Genomic DNA, 17085 nt, shown 5'->3' with positions numbered 1-17085 from the left:
TGGACTAAGAGGTAGAAATCAACGAAAAAACCTTATCTTAATTTACAGCAGTGAATAAAAAGATCACAATGGGCAAAGGAACACATTAATTGGACAGGTGATCAGTGATCTCAAGTTATACGGAGTGATGAAACAAAGATTTTGTTATTCGGTAGTGAAGGCGAAAATATGTAGGACATAGAATAGGCGAAGAGCTACATCCTGACTGCATTCAGGCAACTGTGAAGAACTCAGTTAGTGTTATTACTTGGACATGCATGTCAGCAGACGGTATTTGTCTCCATCATGTTATATATATATATATATATGTTATATACATGTTATATATATATATATATATATATATATATATATATATATATATATATATATATATATATATATATATATATATATATATATATATATATATATATATATATATATATATATATATATATATATATATACACAAAAGAAGAAAAATGGCCGAAACAAATGGTCACTAGTCTTATATAACATGGGATTTCCAGCCACGCGCCAATTCAATACGTGTGTTGACCTTGAGAAAGGCAACGAAAGTATCACTTTCACTCTATACGTAGTACTGATGGCGCAATATTTTTTACGAATGAAATTAATTAAACCGAAAGTGGAATTAGATCAAGAAATAAGACAATATTTTGCTATGGGCTACATTAAGAATTTAAAATATAAATACATATATACAACCCCTTTGAAATAATATTATCTTCTTTCAGATCTACAAAGCAATTTTCGGCCCGTACGAAAACAGCACAATGGTTGTGTGCTTCAGTCAGATTTTAAAGCCGAAAAGTCGAGGAACTGTACGGTTGAAATCCACGAATCCTTACGACTCTCCAGCTATCGATCCCAATTACTTCGAAAATCCTCAAGATCTTAAAACCATCGTTGAAGGTAAGTATTCCTTATAAACATTAAAAGTAAAATTAGATCCCTTTAAATTCACCGGCTATAATTTACTTCAAATTCCTTCGTCGAAAAATAATTGCTGAATTTATTAAGGCATTTATAGAGCTCCCTAGCTCAGTAAAGTTAGAAAAATGAACTCAAATATAAAGGAGATTAGCCAAAATGTACAGTTAAAAAAAACGTATGCTGTACCTTAATAAAAAAACAGAACAAAGTTTCATGGACCTATCTATAAAATTGGAGGAGATATTGGCGATTAAAATTATGAACTTTCTGTGACGTAAAAAATGTTTTAGCGCCGCAGTGGCCTGGTGGGAAAGCTTCAGATTCAAGACCCAATTCCACTGAAGTATCTCCGACACGGGTCTGGTTACCTTTAAATCCATCGAAACCAAACGTCATCTCTCTAGAGTGGCGCAGGAGCTTGTAAAAGGGGTGTCAGCTCAGGTGCCATCCCCGTCATTTGATCGCGGTACAAAAGTGCTACGTCCTTCCCCAAATAGCCTTAGTGTTGCTTTGAAACGCTGCATTAATATAACTGATCTGAACTGAATATTGAAAAATGCTTTTAAAAATAATTAAGTCTATATTATCCTAAATTAAAAATGCATACAGTTCACCGAGTTAAGCAATGACGAAGTGAAATTTAATCAACGAAAAAAGCAAATTAAAAAAATTAAAAAAACATACGCTTTGGGGAGATATGGACTAATACAATTTTCAATTTTCAGATAGGGCCTTTTTAAAATCGCAAAAAGTTTACAATATTAATCGCAACTATTTATTGTAGTTTCACAAATAACTATATGAAATTTTTCCTGTGTTCTCATTAAGACCGTTTCGACTACCTGTGCACTTCTTGAGACTAGCACATCTTCCACTCTTTCTCCTGTCTTAAGGGTTTCCGGGGTTTTTGATGTAAGTTCAATTTACCTTCAATTTGTGGGAAGTTCCCAACCAACGTTCACAGGCGGGAGTGGTCTTACAATGGGTCAGTTGGCAGATTTTTGTCCATATCCGTAAAGGCAACAAGCAATAGGAATGGCTTTATTATACAGCGTGAATTTTTATAGTTGGGCTTTTTGACCTATCTTTTTAATTTTTTTAACCAAATTGATCATGCAATAGACGTATGTATATTATTCTTTCTATAAGCCTCTCATAACATATATTTTTTAAAACCAGAATATTGTCAACATTGAATAGACTGTGGTGTAGCTTATAAGTCAGATAACAACCACCGGAACACAGCTGATCACTTTTGTCTACTGGTCGTGTTACTCGGTTACAAACCCTAACGTTTGGAGTTAACGTTGCGACCCAATACAACCTCCTCAACATCATGAAGAATAATTACAGAATTAGAGTAAGACTATGACCTATTTAAATATTGAAGTTAATATTTACATATCCACGAATGACGATTTAAAGAAAATGACGAAATGACATGAAATTTAAAAAAACTTTCCTTCGTATTTTGGTAAGGAGAATATAACTGAAAATAGAATCGAACATTATAAAAAAAATCATTTATCTTCTGATTCAGATTGAGTCCTTAAGATAATATCGGTATTGAAGCAGATTAGTAACTATGAAGTGAATTTAAACTTAATTATTTAAGCCATCTTCTTTGGTTGCCACAAATAATAGTCTAAAAACTGGCAAATTTTGATGAATTTATTAAATTTGTGATGTTTTATAGTTATATGACCTATTCATAACAATTCTGGACTCAATGCAAATCACTTCTGATTTATCGTCTGTTTATTTTACAGGGTTGAAGACCTGTCAGAAAATAATAACGAGTGAGCCCATGAAGAAAGTTGGAGCCAAGCCTTTCGAAACTGTTGCTCCCGGGTGTGAGCCGTTTGTCGGAGATCTAGATAAATATTTCACTTGCTTAACTAAAGGCTCAGTTTTAACACTTAGTCACCAAGTGGGGACAGCAAAAATGGGAAATCCCAGAGATCCCACAACTGTTGTCGATCCACTGTTAAGGTAATCAAATGTATTATTTCAACGTATTTATATTCAATGCCTGTTCTCAAATGAGAAAATTTGCATACGCCAGGAAATGTTGATTTCACCAAAACAGAGGCGAAATGAAAAATAAAAGAAATATATATATATATATATATATATATATATATATATATATATATATATATATATGTAGAGGTATGTTAACTCTGGCTCGAAAAACATGCCTCTACTAATCGGATTATATATCAAATTAAATATCTCTCACGGGCCCTAGGGGAAAGCCCGGTTGAGATTAATGCGTAGAGATGGCTCATATTAAGAGAATCACACACTAATTTAACATAAACAAATTTAATGAACTGGACGAACGGCTGGGCCGCTTTACATCGAGGGACGCTAGTACAGTACCGAACACAGTTCTTAGAGCGGGAATCAGATAGCTTCTTATTGGCTGTTGAGAGACGACGGGGGAAAGCCCGGTTGAGATTAATGCGTAGAGATGGCTCATATTAAGAGAATCACACACTAATTTAACATAAACAAATTTAATGAACTGGACGAACGGCTGAGCCGCTTTACATCGAGGGACGCTAGTACAGTACCGAACACAGTTCTTAGAGCGGGAATCAGATAGCTTCTTATTGGCTGTTGAGAGACGACGCGAGCGCCGTTAGGATGACACTCCGTACCGCGAACGCCGCTAGAGGGACGCTCCGTACACTACATATATATATATATATATATATATATATATATATATATATATATATATATATAAAATTAAGGTTCCAATTTTAATTCTTAGTCTTCAAAACGATTAAATGCTTGAAATTCAGCATGACTCCTCTGATAAATTTTATCATTTTATTTTATCATTTTACTAGACATTCTGTGCATTAAATCTCTGGCATTCAATAATTATGACCGCTAAAGTTCTTGTGAAGTAGTCAAGTATCGAACTAGAGTTTCAACGTGTTAAAAAGTTCACAAAACCGCCGACTGCGGTAACTTAGTAGTAAGGCTTCGGGCACTGGGTGAAAAAATAAAGATTCGCCGTGTATACAAGCCTGGTGTAAGCGTGATCTGATGTTGGCCAGACATCTTAACACTAGTGTGGTGCAGAAATTTGGAGAGGATGTGCCAGCTCAGGTGTCATCTTCCTCTTCTGAAAGATGGTTTAAATTACGAGATCTTTCATAAAATAGTATAAGATTTATTTTAAAAAGGGATGTTCAGGTAACTAAATTAAGCAGCGTAACCATCAGGTGGCATGAAGAAGTGTATTTTGACCACAGATGATTCATCTGAATACTGATATTTAGAAAAAAGAAGAGTTATTTCAGATATTACATAATTATCCATGGAGAACACTTTGATAAAGTTTTTGCTTTATACTTGAACGATAATGATATATTTTACCAAATTGCTCGATAAGATATCCCTAATTTTAATGATGCGTGTCTTGTAATGTGAACTACGTTATTATACATAATTTAACTTAATGTATTTTCTTTCTTTTCGATGTTTTCAACTGAAATGTTGGCACATATTTTCAGAGTAAAAGGAAAGAATCTTATTTTCAGCGTAAAAGACATTTTGCAAATCTTCTAAAGTAAAGAAATTACAGACGTTTACTCTACAGGCTATAAATTAACTTAATGTAGTTATTTTCTTTTTGATGTTCTTAACTGAAATGTTTGCCCAAATTTTTAGAGTAAAAGAAGTAAATCATGTTTTCAGAAGAAAAAAAATATTAATAGTACGTTTCTCATAGTATAAAAACATTATAAACGTTTACTCTATAGGATATAAATTAACTTAATGTTTTTTCTCTCCTTTTGATGTTCCCAAATGAAATATTTACACATTCTTTCAGAGTAAAAGGCATCAAAGGCCTGCGAGTTGTGGACGCTTCCATCATGCCCATCGTGCCAACAGGAAACACCAACGTTCCAACTATTATGGTTGCCGAGAAAGCAGCAGATATCATCAAGGAGACTATACAATGTCCATATTACGAATACTTGTATTGAGATATTATATATAAAGAGAGAATATAATATGAGATATGCAGGAATTGACCCCTGAGAGATCAATTCTTAAAATATTTGTAATGAAATCTGTTTTATAAATTAAGAATAAAACAATTAAAGAACATGTTTCTTGCATCGATTTGAGAAAAAAATCCAATAAAATTTCTTACAAATAAGTGGATAAAATTTTAAACAGTTGCAGATCGAATGAGTCAAGTCAGGATATGCCTAGAGTCATTGCAAAAATGAAATAAAAAATGAAAATTAATGTGTGTACAAAGAAGATAGAATTAATAAAGAAAGAAGAAAAGTTCTTTCTTTGAAAAACATTTCTTTTATCTTTGAGGATTATTTTTCAAAGAAAATCGTGAGGAAATTAATACTTTGCTAATGTTTTACTGTTTCTAAAAATATCGGCATTTATTCCTTTGGTTGTTCCTTCCTATAGGAACAAAGGAACTCAAAAACGTTTTGAGGAAGAAGAAAGAAATTCGATATAAAGCCTTTACTCCAAATTAGTATATTTCTATCAAAATTTGAGTAAAACCCATTCAAAGGACGCCAGTCTGTCCGTTTGCTCGAATGTGAGTGAACTACAAAACGAGGATATCTAGATATATAAAATTCGGTACACAAATCTAATATCAATAGTGTACATACTTATCAAATTTTGAGCCAAATTCAAAGAGGAGTGCACCGTCTGTCGGTTTGTACGTTCAGAAACATGTAAATGTGATAATTAAAAAATATAGTGAATTTAAATATATTAAATTTTTTAGAAACTTTTTTATGACAGCAATGCATTTCTGTGACAGGTTTCGCTTCAATCGGTTGGAAGAAACGTGTTTAAAACTCAAATTCCATTTTCGCGTATTATTAGCCATGCCAGAAATGAATCACGGGATTATGCGATAAATGGAGTAAAAATGCTCTCTCGCCAAAGATCAAAATTTCATAACAATTATTCGCCAACACAATATAAGGTATTCGCAGGTATACATCCACGATTCAAAATTTTATGCGGATTGAGAGAGAATCGTCATGTTGGCATACAAACCAGCCGATAAAATTCGAAAAATAATTTTTTTCCATATTTAGGATATCTTAGACATGTGGTGAACTAAAATTTTTTTGACCGTTATAACGTTTTTTGTTTTTTCTTTTTAGTACGAGGAATCAAAAAGCGATGAACATTTATACTTTTTTTTTTGCATAAACGTTTATTTATTTGCATTGTTTGACACATTCGTGTTGAAATCTTAGCTCATCTCGATTTATTTCTGTCATAAAATCCGTCTATAAACGTCAGTTTTAAGAGATCATAAATCTAGTACACCTTGGAAAATGTAAAGAACGAAGCACGAGGCGGAACAGTTCCAACGGAAAGGTAGTCGGAGGTTGAATAAAGGAGAAATACTCTGTCTATTCTTGTCTGAAAGTAATAAAAAACGAATGAGTACTCAAGATTTACTTTTTTACTATTCAGTTAAACTCTCTTTATGAACAAGATTTGCACTACTCTACAATAGATTTAAATGATTAAAAGTAAATGTAGGAACGATAGATATCTTATCTTAATATTAAATATTCATTATGAAATCTTTGTCGTGTTATCTTATATTTACTTCAGGGAAAATATTTATAATTTCAGTTAAAAATAAAGATGAAAGTGTGTGCATATGTCGGCTCTATAAGATCAGGCCGTTTGATGTAAAGGCACAAAATTTGGCACATATACAGAAAAGAGGATAAATTCCTGCATTTTAGAACGATTTTTTAAATTTTTTTAACTAGAATTCTAATTAATTAAACTAATTAATAGATTTTGCTACTTTTTAGTAATAACCTTCGAAATTATTACATCGTTTAAAAATTCAATACTTTTTTAATGGTACTATCTGATGCCTCATAATATTTTTTCTTGATTTTAATAATTTTTTAAAAAGTATTTTTAAGCGTATTTTACAACAATTTTTTTAAATGTTGAAGATTCAAATCGCTTTCACTGCTGCAACAAATATTTTATCCTAACTTTTTTTCCATTGTTGATGATAAAGATATGAAGATTCTGCTTACTGTCTCTCAATGAATAAATTTCAGTCTAAGGAATGCTTTTAATAATTTTTTGTACTAAAAATTAAGGTTTAGCTTCAAAACTAAGAAAGGTCCAAAAACATTTTTAAAATACACTCATTTTTAATACTGTTGCTCTTTTTCATGATGTAATTAGATATATATTAACAATCGAATATCTAATCCACCCTGAATCAGAAGGAAAAATCTGAATGACCGGAACGCTACAGGAACGTTGGCGGGAACTGTGGTGAGAGGCATCTGTTGGAAACAAGGACTTAACTGGAGCCAGTTTTAACTGTAAAGAACTTTCCCTTCTCGCCACCAGGGGCTTTTTGACTTCTCCTCCCGTTGTGGCGGCAACCAACGAACGCGTTTTATTCTCTTCTAACTTGTAAATATATTCTTAATCATGTAACATATAATCAAGTAGCTACTAAATCTTCTTCTTAAAGATAAGTTATCCGTATTAATGAACCTGCCACTGAACCTGCCACTCATTAGAAATTTGAGATTTTCAGCTGTAACCAGATGGAGACAACAACATCAGTATGTAAGCAAAGAATTTCCAACAAAGCAATAAAGCTATAATTTAGAGATTGTTCGTGTTGGAATAGCATCAACACCCACTTTACAATACCTCCAGTAGGAGGCAGATCCCATCATCGCTGCGTATTGTCAACCACCATGCCCTAAAGCTTTTCATCCTTTTTTTTTGAGGTGTCCCTCGGGGCAACTCATTAGATGTATAAGGATATGAACTAAAATATGGAGAATGGAATCAAAATAAATCCAAATCAAACAAAAAAATCTACTTGATTACTAAGTAAGTTAAATAAAAAAAAATTTGACTTCTTTCAAACAACGGAAAGAAATAAAAAAATAACAAAAATATTTCAAATGACAAAGGATCTAATTTTAAAAGTAAAAACATTTATTAGAACATCAGAAAAGCACTTATTTATTATAAATTCTTACTTGAATATTTGAAAGTACAAATGATGGAGTAAATTTGAAAGCTAATTGGCAAGAGCTTCCCCAAAAATTGCTTGGAATATTCCTAATGAATGCTCCTTTGAATACTCTTAAGTAATACTACTCGAATACTCCTAAGAAATTTACTATATACTTCTTCCGAATAAGAATTGACGACTTTGGATGCAGCCATGAATACCGAGTGTTCTCAGACCTGTAGATCCAAAGTCCCACAAAAGAATGTTTTGGGCTTCGTAGTAAATGGAAGAAAACAGAGTGTGCATTTTGTACACTTTTTACATGTACTTGTCGAGTATACTATATTTTTCTTCGACTAAAGGCAAAATTTGCCGCAAAGAAGAAGGGAAAAAAATCATGTATCAAATTTCCTTTAACTAACGTAAGACGTTGCCTTTTCTAGTTATCACCTTAACATGTTTGCGATACAAACCGATAAATGGTCAACCCCACAATGGGTTTGGATTTGATATTTTGATATGAATGAATACTTTCAATGTTAAATATGTATACCAAATTTAATCTACATAACTTTTTGCATTTTATATTTATTGTGCCCATTTGTACTCTGACAGTCAGAAAATTTCCTGCGAATGGACTTTATTCAAAATTTGGAAGAAATCTATAATCTTGGTAAAAGTCCACATGACAGATTTAATACATCTAACTAAATGCTTTTTTGAATTACCTGACTTATAGATGGACATAATTTCAAAAATGTGTTGCTGGGATACAGAATGTTTTGAAATGTAAAGATTTGCGAAGATCATCTCGAGGTCAAATGTGTGTGATGATTACAATTTTTCCTTTTTTTGTATACCTCGCATACGGGAAAAAAATGATTAATTGTTTTTCACAGCAACTAAAAGAACTACAAATTAATGAAATATATATAGAACACATTCCGCCTTCTAGTTCAATGCGTTTTTGAATTGTCAAATTTATGGGCAGACATAATTCCAAAAATGTGTTTTTCAGCTACGGAAAGTTTTGAAACTTGAAGATTCGCCAAAGTCATAACGAGTTCAAATGAGTTTGACGATTACAATACTCTCTTTTTTGTATACTTAACATACAAGAAAGTAAAGTATTCTTTCGCAGTATACTAAGTAAGCAGTATTTAGTTATAAACTAAAGGACTAACAGTTAATAGATCAACCACACAACAAATTTCGTTCATCTAGTTCAAAGCGTTTTTAAATTACCGAATTTATGGACAGACGTAATTCCAAAAATCCACAGTTTCGATACTCCAAAATCTCTATTTCAATTTTTTTTCTTTGTAGATTTTGCTTACAAGAATTTAAAAATGATTCGATGTTTTTCGTCGCAAACTTAAGAACATTCGATTATACTGAGAAGGCCGAACAAAATGTTTTTGAAAATACGCAACCACCGCCAGTCTAAATTCCGCCGACTAAATCGAACATCAGAGGTATTTAATTATGAAAGAAGCACGCATACCATTTAATTGCGTTTGCAGTTTTCTTTTTGGGACAAAAACAATAAAAGTGCGCCTGAGTATTCCCTTTTTTTTTTGTGTATGCATGTAACTTTTATTTAGATTGGAAATGAAATGCTATAACAAATAATTATTTTTGACAGAAGGCAATTATTATTTCACCTTTGCTATTTATTACATTTGAATTACATTTTGTATTACATATGAATTACCTCATTACATGAATACACTGAATATAATCATTTAAAACTTTAAGCGGAAGATTTTCAACATGATAAAAAAGCCTTCTTAATCATTAAACAACATAAAGTGAGTGAAAAAAATAATTCAACATGATAAAATTTTTGGGACTCATTTAAGAATAAGCTATTTTATTTAAAAAAAAATAATAGACTTGTAGTCAGGAGAAAAAACTAGTAAAAGGATATCAATAAAAAAAATTATTGATTGAATTATCACTATCGATTGTGATGAAATTACAATATATCGATATGTCAATGTAATTTTTAACTGCACGTTACGGTATTTTTGTATGGGTATTATGAATGTTTTGAAGAAAAATATGCAACATTTTTATTTTTTTGTGTACGAAATGCACAGAGAAAAGCACTGTAATCATAAAAAAAAATCTATCAAAAGATTTTACGAATGTCTTGACCTTTTCAAAGTGCCTGAATTTGAAAAGCTGAATTTTGGAATTATATTCTTCTACGATCATAATGATTCAAAATTTCTACATGTTACACAGAGGAAACTAGGTATGAGGTGTCCCCCCCCCACCAAATTTGCAGATGCGTATGAAATAGTGAGTGAAGCTTATTCGCAGGTAGCCTATATGTCTGGCTGTCTAAGCACAAATAAATGAGCATGATAAGAGCAAAACTTAAAAAGCTCATCTTTAGCATCTACAATGTAGATCCATGCCACATTTTGAACAAAATATGTCAAAAGACCATCTGTCGGTTTTTACAATTTCACTCAAATAACCTGTTAACTTGGAAACGCACCGACTTTCTCAACGTTAATCGAAATTTGTACATAGTTGCAGCATCTAAAATTAAATATCATCGCATTTTCAACTTCCATAAAGGGAATGATTGCCTGTCGGTCTGTTGTTTCACTTGCCTGTAAACGCCATAGTTCAAACACACGCAACGACATAGTTAAATGAAATTCAGTACACAATTTAGCATTTGTAGATCTTTTTTAATTGCCAATCAAATCCTTCAAAGTGTTAACTTTCCACTGCTTCGGCATGCATGTAAAGACTATATTTCATAATATAGCCCTATTTAAATAAAAAAAAAATTACTATGTAATCATGTTTCTAGAATTGGAGCTCTTGATGAATTCTGGATTTTAAAAAGTCGAGAAAAAGGTGTCAAAAACTAATATTATTTTTAACTATTCTTTTAGCTCTCTGGCTACGTATTCCTTTAAAATCACTTTAGATGAGATGTTTGCAAATAAGTTCAAATATTTTTCAAAGAAAGTGAACAGATACTATATGGTACACGATAGCAATATGATATAATAAAAATCTGTAATCGTAAAAATAAACACTCTAAACTGCGAAAAACACGGGTTGCAACAGAAAATTGCAGATTGCCAACCCGCGGAAATCGTGGGATTCACAACTGGAGGATTAAGTACAAAATCTCATGTGTGGAACTCTAAAAATAAAGTTCTGAGTACTCATGGCCTTTCCAGTCCTACGTAAATGCTATGAGAAAAAGGAGAAATAGCATATTTAGTTACGACTATATAAGAAAATTTTGGAGAGAACAAAACACCTGATTTTTAAATTCTTTTAAGCGAAAATGAAACGTATGGTTTTAGATGTCTCATATTTTACGCATTTACTTATCTGTCTAAATTTTTTTATTTTCATTTTACTTATCTGTCTAAATTTTTTTATTTTTATTTTACTTATCTATTATTAACAAAAGTACCAGAAAAACCGAATTTCACTCTGCATTTTTTTTTTTTTTTTTTTTTTTTTTTTGTAAAATCTTGTGTTTTTTGGAGAAAATATTTAGATATGAATGACATAGTTATTACAATATTTTTGAATCTTACCTACATATGAACTGTAGTTTAAATTAAAAAAATTATGAATGCTCTTAGTTTAACATCTTATTCTAATTGGTTGATATAATAATTGCTTTGTTGCTATTGGATGTAAGCCGAACGTATTCGTATTCGGATAATGTCATACAGTGCAAACTGCTGGTACTCAAAAGTTTGCAGTACCAGCAGGTTATCATTCTATGGTAACAATGCAACTACCCCAAAAATTTACGACATGGCGCTATATGACGTTGTCAGCATGGAGGCAGATAGAAAAAAGGTTCTAATAGTTAGTTACAACAATGTTTTTGTTGTGCGTGTTTTTATGAAAGATATATAGATAAACTTAAAACCAGATATACAGATAAACTTAGAAATAAAGTTCATCTGTATAGAAAAAGATATACAGATAAACTTAGAACCTTATCTAAATGTAAAATTTTATCCTAATCGTTAGGGACATTTCCAGTACATGAAGTATATATATATATATATATACTAGCCGCCTTTGGCGACCAGCTGGTTCGCCAATCTTAATGCACGTTAAAATTTTAATAATTAAATATTTTATTTAACTCCCATTTTAATTGCTTCTTCATTAAAATATTTTAAAACTTCAAATTTTAATAGTAATATAATTCACTCATATTATTATAAAAGCCTTCAGCCATAACGTAATATGTATCTCTCTAATTTTCTGTTAGCTCCCGTAGAATTTATGCTTTAAATTAAAGTGGAAATGATTAAACTACAATAAATATAATAATATTTTTTTTACTGAAACAAAGCATTTTTTTTTTTAAATATGAGTACTGAAAACAGAGTCGCTGAGTATTTAAACCTTATGGCCACTAAAGAATATTTTTCTTAATTTATATAATATGTCAAGAAGTTTTCAACAAAATTTTCTCAGATTCATCACAAACAGATCGTTTAATTAACAATGTTTAGTTTCAAATGCATCAAACACTAAAAAAATAAACAGAATCGTTTGAAATAATCTGTCGGAAACATATTAAACCATAAAAACCAAATTCGCATCCGTTGAAAATATTTGTCAACAATAAGAAAACAATGCGCATGCCTGATTTTTCAACGCCAATTATGCTAAAGCAAATGCGCGAATTTTCTACTCCAGTTTGGGTAACGCTATGCAGATTAGAAAATTTTAATTTCCTTTATTTTGTTTTATTTTAATTCGAAAGTACTTCAGAATGAATCTGAAAGATCGATTCATTAACAATGTTTAATTTTAAATGCATCAAACATTAAAAAAATAAATAGAATCGTTTCAAATAATCAGCCGAAAAATCTTAAGCCTAGCTTCATGACTGTTGGGGGGAAAAACTGAAGCCGTACTCATTTGGCGATGGGAAAAATGAAAAGATTTTTTTGGCGGGAAAGTTAGTTTTTAATTAATAATTAAAATTCTAATTAAAAATTCAAAAAAGGGCTATCCTGTCTTTTAAGTTAGATCAAACTGCACACGGTGTGCAAATTTGATTAAAATCGGTTAAGTAGTTTAGGAGTCCATCGCGGACAAACAAAGTGACACGTAATTTATATATATATATATATATATATATATATATATATATATATATATATATATATATATATATATATATATATATATATATATATATATATATATATATATACATACATACATATATATATATACATACATACATATATATATATATATATATATATATATATATATATATATATATATATATATATATACTTTTATGGAACGCTCGAGTGGATTTCTATGAAAAATAGTATGTAATGGAATCTGCAAAATTAAAAAAAAAACAGTTTCTCATTAAGTCTCATATATGAAAGCACTTTCTTCGACATGAATCTGTTCGAATAAAATGTTAATGAACCAGGAATTTCATTCAAATCATTGCACACAGGTGTCAATTTCAGAATTGCACGTTTTTGGAATACTATTTTTAGTTTGAGAAATTTTTATTGAATTAGAATTTAGTTTGAGGCAAAAATCAAGATCAAAGAATGACAAAAAATTCCTGAAATGCGCTCATTCTTCCGCATCGTATCTCTTAGCGACGTAGAATCGTCGGAAAGTGATAGAGAATTCCTTTACCGTCCAACAAGCTCGCAGCTCCCAGAAAGATAGGATCTGGTCTGTAAACATTCCTAGCACCTCGGCAATTTTTGAACATCGACAAATCCGAACTCATTCATGGTCTGGGCAGAAGTTGCGCAAGCGGCAAAACACTCTTGATTTGGGGAGATAAGGACATCAAAATATATCAAATAGTGTTTCAGCGGTACATTCTAGAAGGTGCTGTACTTCCGTAGGCTAAAGGCACTTTGGCAATATAAACTGGGCGCTTCAACAAAACTCCGTAACAGATCACAAAGCCGAAAAGACATAAGAATTGGCACAAGACGCATTTTCAGGACGTGATATCATCTGGAAAATGGCCACAATAATAGCCAGATATCAATCCCATGGATTACAGTGTATGGTCCGTTTTAGAGTCTAGAGCTCGCACTAAACCACACAAAAGTTTGGTCTCTCTAAAGCAATCGCTTCGGCGGGAATGTGATATATTAAAGGCAGAAGACTTGCGGAAGGTTGCTGAAAATTTCAATAAGCGTTTGCGCCTCTACATCACTGGCCAAAGACCGCCAATTTGAAACCAATTAAATTTATTTATTAGTAAAACTTTACTCTTATTATTATTCGACATATTTTGTTGATGTATTTATTTTTAATAGAGTTATATTAAAAATTGTTTGTACGTGTTATTTTTTATTATTTATTTTTTGCCGCCTGATCTATATTTAATTTCATAATGCATACAATACAGCAGTTTTTATTTGAGGAAGTGTATGACTAAATTGTCTGAGCATGCTGAAATGAAATAACAGCTGATATGAACTAAAACTATTGTTAGAGGAAAGAAAATAATCAGTGCGGAAAATAATTTTTTCTTTTCAACAGTAACAACTTGATTTCCCAATTTCCAATACTTTTTATTTCTTAAGATTAAAAATCTGATCAAATAATATTTAATCACACTACTCGCTTTAAAAAGTATGTCGTAATCAAAAATGTATTTTATATGAATCTAAATGCAATGAAACAGTGCAATAAACATTGAACTCAATTGTTTTAATAGACATAATGGCATTCTATGAAAGATTACGCAACAATGCAACAACATATTTTAATATGCAGACGTCACTATATATTACTTCATTTTGAGATTTTAAAAGTATAGTTTTATTCAAAGCCATATGAAACAGTCAAGAAAGATCTACTGAAACACGTTTCAGTAAGTACCATTTTTGCGCTTGTTAAAAACTTTTGTATTCTATTTGTTAGTGTTAAGCATCCAAAAAGCAACTGATTGAAACAAAATAAAAAATAAAGTTCGAATTAAAACATGGCATTCAGGAGATAGAAACTCCTAAATAGGATATATTATAGTTAACGACTAGATCATTCTTAGATATTTTATACTGGTAGAAGTTATACATTTTAGGATTTGAATTGCATTTATCTCCATTTATGTTTAGATTTTAAAATCAACAATAAATTTCGGATAAATTTAGGTTTCTTATTTAAAGAATATTCAACAATATCATTGACTATTTTCTAAGTAGTTAATATAAAATGGTGTTTATATGTTTCTCTAATAAAATTTTTTTCTAATAACAACCAGAAATGTAAAGGGACTGGTTTACTTATGTTGCGGCTAAAGATATTTGAAATACAAAGTCAATTATAAATAAACTTGATTGTGTATTGGATTAAGGAAATGTTTCGCTCCATTTTCGATTCTTCATATATCGAGTGTATAGGGAGTATCGTCATTGCTAATTGATTCGAACTTGAGATTTTGATGAATCTTCGCGTTTAAAACTTAATTGAGTTCGAAAAACACATTTTTAAAATTAAGTCTGTCTTTCTGGGATACGAAAATTAGAAAATGATTTGAGTTAGATAGATGAATTTTGATTTATGAAACGAAATTTGTAGATTTCTGTGAAATTTTGAGCGAAATCCTTTTTTAAGAATTCAGCGCGTCAGGCAAATCGAGTGCAAGCGAATTCGGTAATTTCAAAATGAAGAGAGCTGAGACAGATGAAATTCGGCGCACAGATTTAACATCTATAGCGTAGACACCTGTCAGATTCTGAGCGAATTCCAACAAGTGTTTGATCACTTGTCGGTCTGTACTTTCAGAAACATGTAAGCGTGGTAACTCAAAACCGCGATAACTTAAACATATCAAATTTGGCACGGAATATTCAGACTACAATTGTAGTTCTGTGCCAAATTTTGTTTCATTTGGGTTGGAAAAATGTGTCTTAAACACAAATTCTATTTTCGGATGCTTTTAGCGGCTTGTTAAAGATTAATCTTAAAGATTCATGCAAGAATCATGCAAAAGGTGAGTAATAACACTCGGTGTGGGATCCATATCTCTTAACTATTTTTTTCTAGTGCCAACTAAAGGATTCTTGACTTTACCTAATGGAGGACAGCTTTATTTGAAAGTATTTCAAAGTGTTTTTGGAGAGACCTGCCTTGCTGAGTTTCTGTTAGGCTTAGATGTTATTTAAACTATTTATTGTTCCATATTGCTAGAACTGTAGAGGGAATTTAGATCGTTTCTTGTTCTACATTGCTAAAAAGTAGAGAGGATTTAAATTGTTTTTTTTCTATATTGCTAGAATTGTAAAGGGGACTTAAATTGTTTCTTTATTGTTAAAATTGTAGAGAGGATTTAAATTATTTCTTGTTGTATATTGCAAAAACTTTAGAGGGGATTTAGATTATTTCTTTTTGTATATTGCAAAAACTGTAGAGGGAATTTAGATCGTTTCTTGTTCTATGTTGCTAAAACTGTAGAGAGGAATTAAATAGTTACTTATTGTTATAATGCTAGAGTTGTAGAGAGAAATGAAATATTTACTAATTGCATAGCGCTTGAGTTGTAGGTAGGAATTAAATAGTTACTTATTGTATATTGGTAGAGTTTTAGGGAGAATTTAAACTCTTTCTTGTTCTATATTGCTGTAACTCTACTTTCTAATTCGCGAATAAGTAAAAAAAATTGCATTTATTTCTTTAAATTTGGTAATAAAACCATATTTTGATAATATAAGGATTTGAATTTCCCAGTCGTTTTTTCATACCGCCTCTTTTTATTTTTAACTAGTTGCCTTTGGTGATCAATCAGTTGGTCGATGATGTTAGTTACCATTTATTTGAGTCAAATCATTTAGTTGTATTTTCAGCCCATTATTCATGCTGAGATATTTTAAATTAAATTCTTATTATTTTAATTTTTCTTACTTGTTTTTTTTATGATGTAGACGAAACTTTCTAATGGAGAAATCACATAACATCATAAATTTTTAAAAAATTAGCAATACCTGCACAGCGTTGCTCGTGGCATTACGCCCAAGAGTAAAAATTAGCTTTGAACTTGTCTACCTTCACCCGATATGACATCGGCATGTCACGCAACATCAAACAAACATAAA

At 31.1% G+C, this 17085-nt stretch overlaps 1 protein-coding gene across 1 annotated transcript in view; it reads left to right on the top strand.

Moving 5' to 3' along the window:
* LOC129964139 (glucose dehydrogenase [FAD, quinone]-like) overlaps window positions 1-4963 on the top strand; it is a 32375-nt gene extending 27412 nt beyond the window's left edge. Inside the window, exons 9-11 of the mRNA XM_056078833.1 lie at window positions 741-918; window positions 2709-2931; window positions 4793-4963. Coding sequence (XP_055934808.1) covers window positions 741-918; window positions 2709-2931; window positions 4793-4949 — 558 coding nt within the window. The 3' untranslated portion in view covers window positions 4950-4963. The remainder of the gene's footprint in view (window positions 1-740; window positions 919-2708; window positions 2932-4792) is intronic.
* Window positions 4964-17085: the final 12122 nt, after the last annotated feature.

This window comes from Argiope bruennichi, chromosome 3 (assembly GCF_947563725.1).
Source record: "Argiope bruennichi chromosome 3, qqArgBrue1.1, whole genome shotgun sequence".
NCBI lineage: Eukaryota > Metazoa > Arthropoda > Arachnida > Araneae > Araneidae > Argiope > Argiope bruennichi.
Note: the sequence above shows the minus strand (reverse complement) of the source record. Positions and strands in the feature narration are given on the sequence as shown.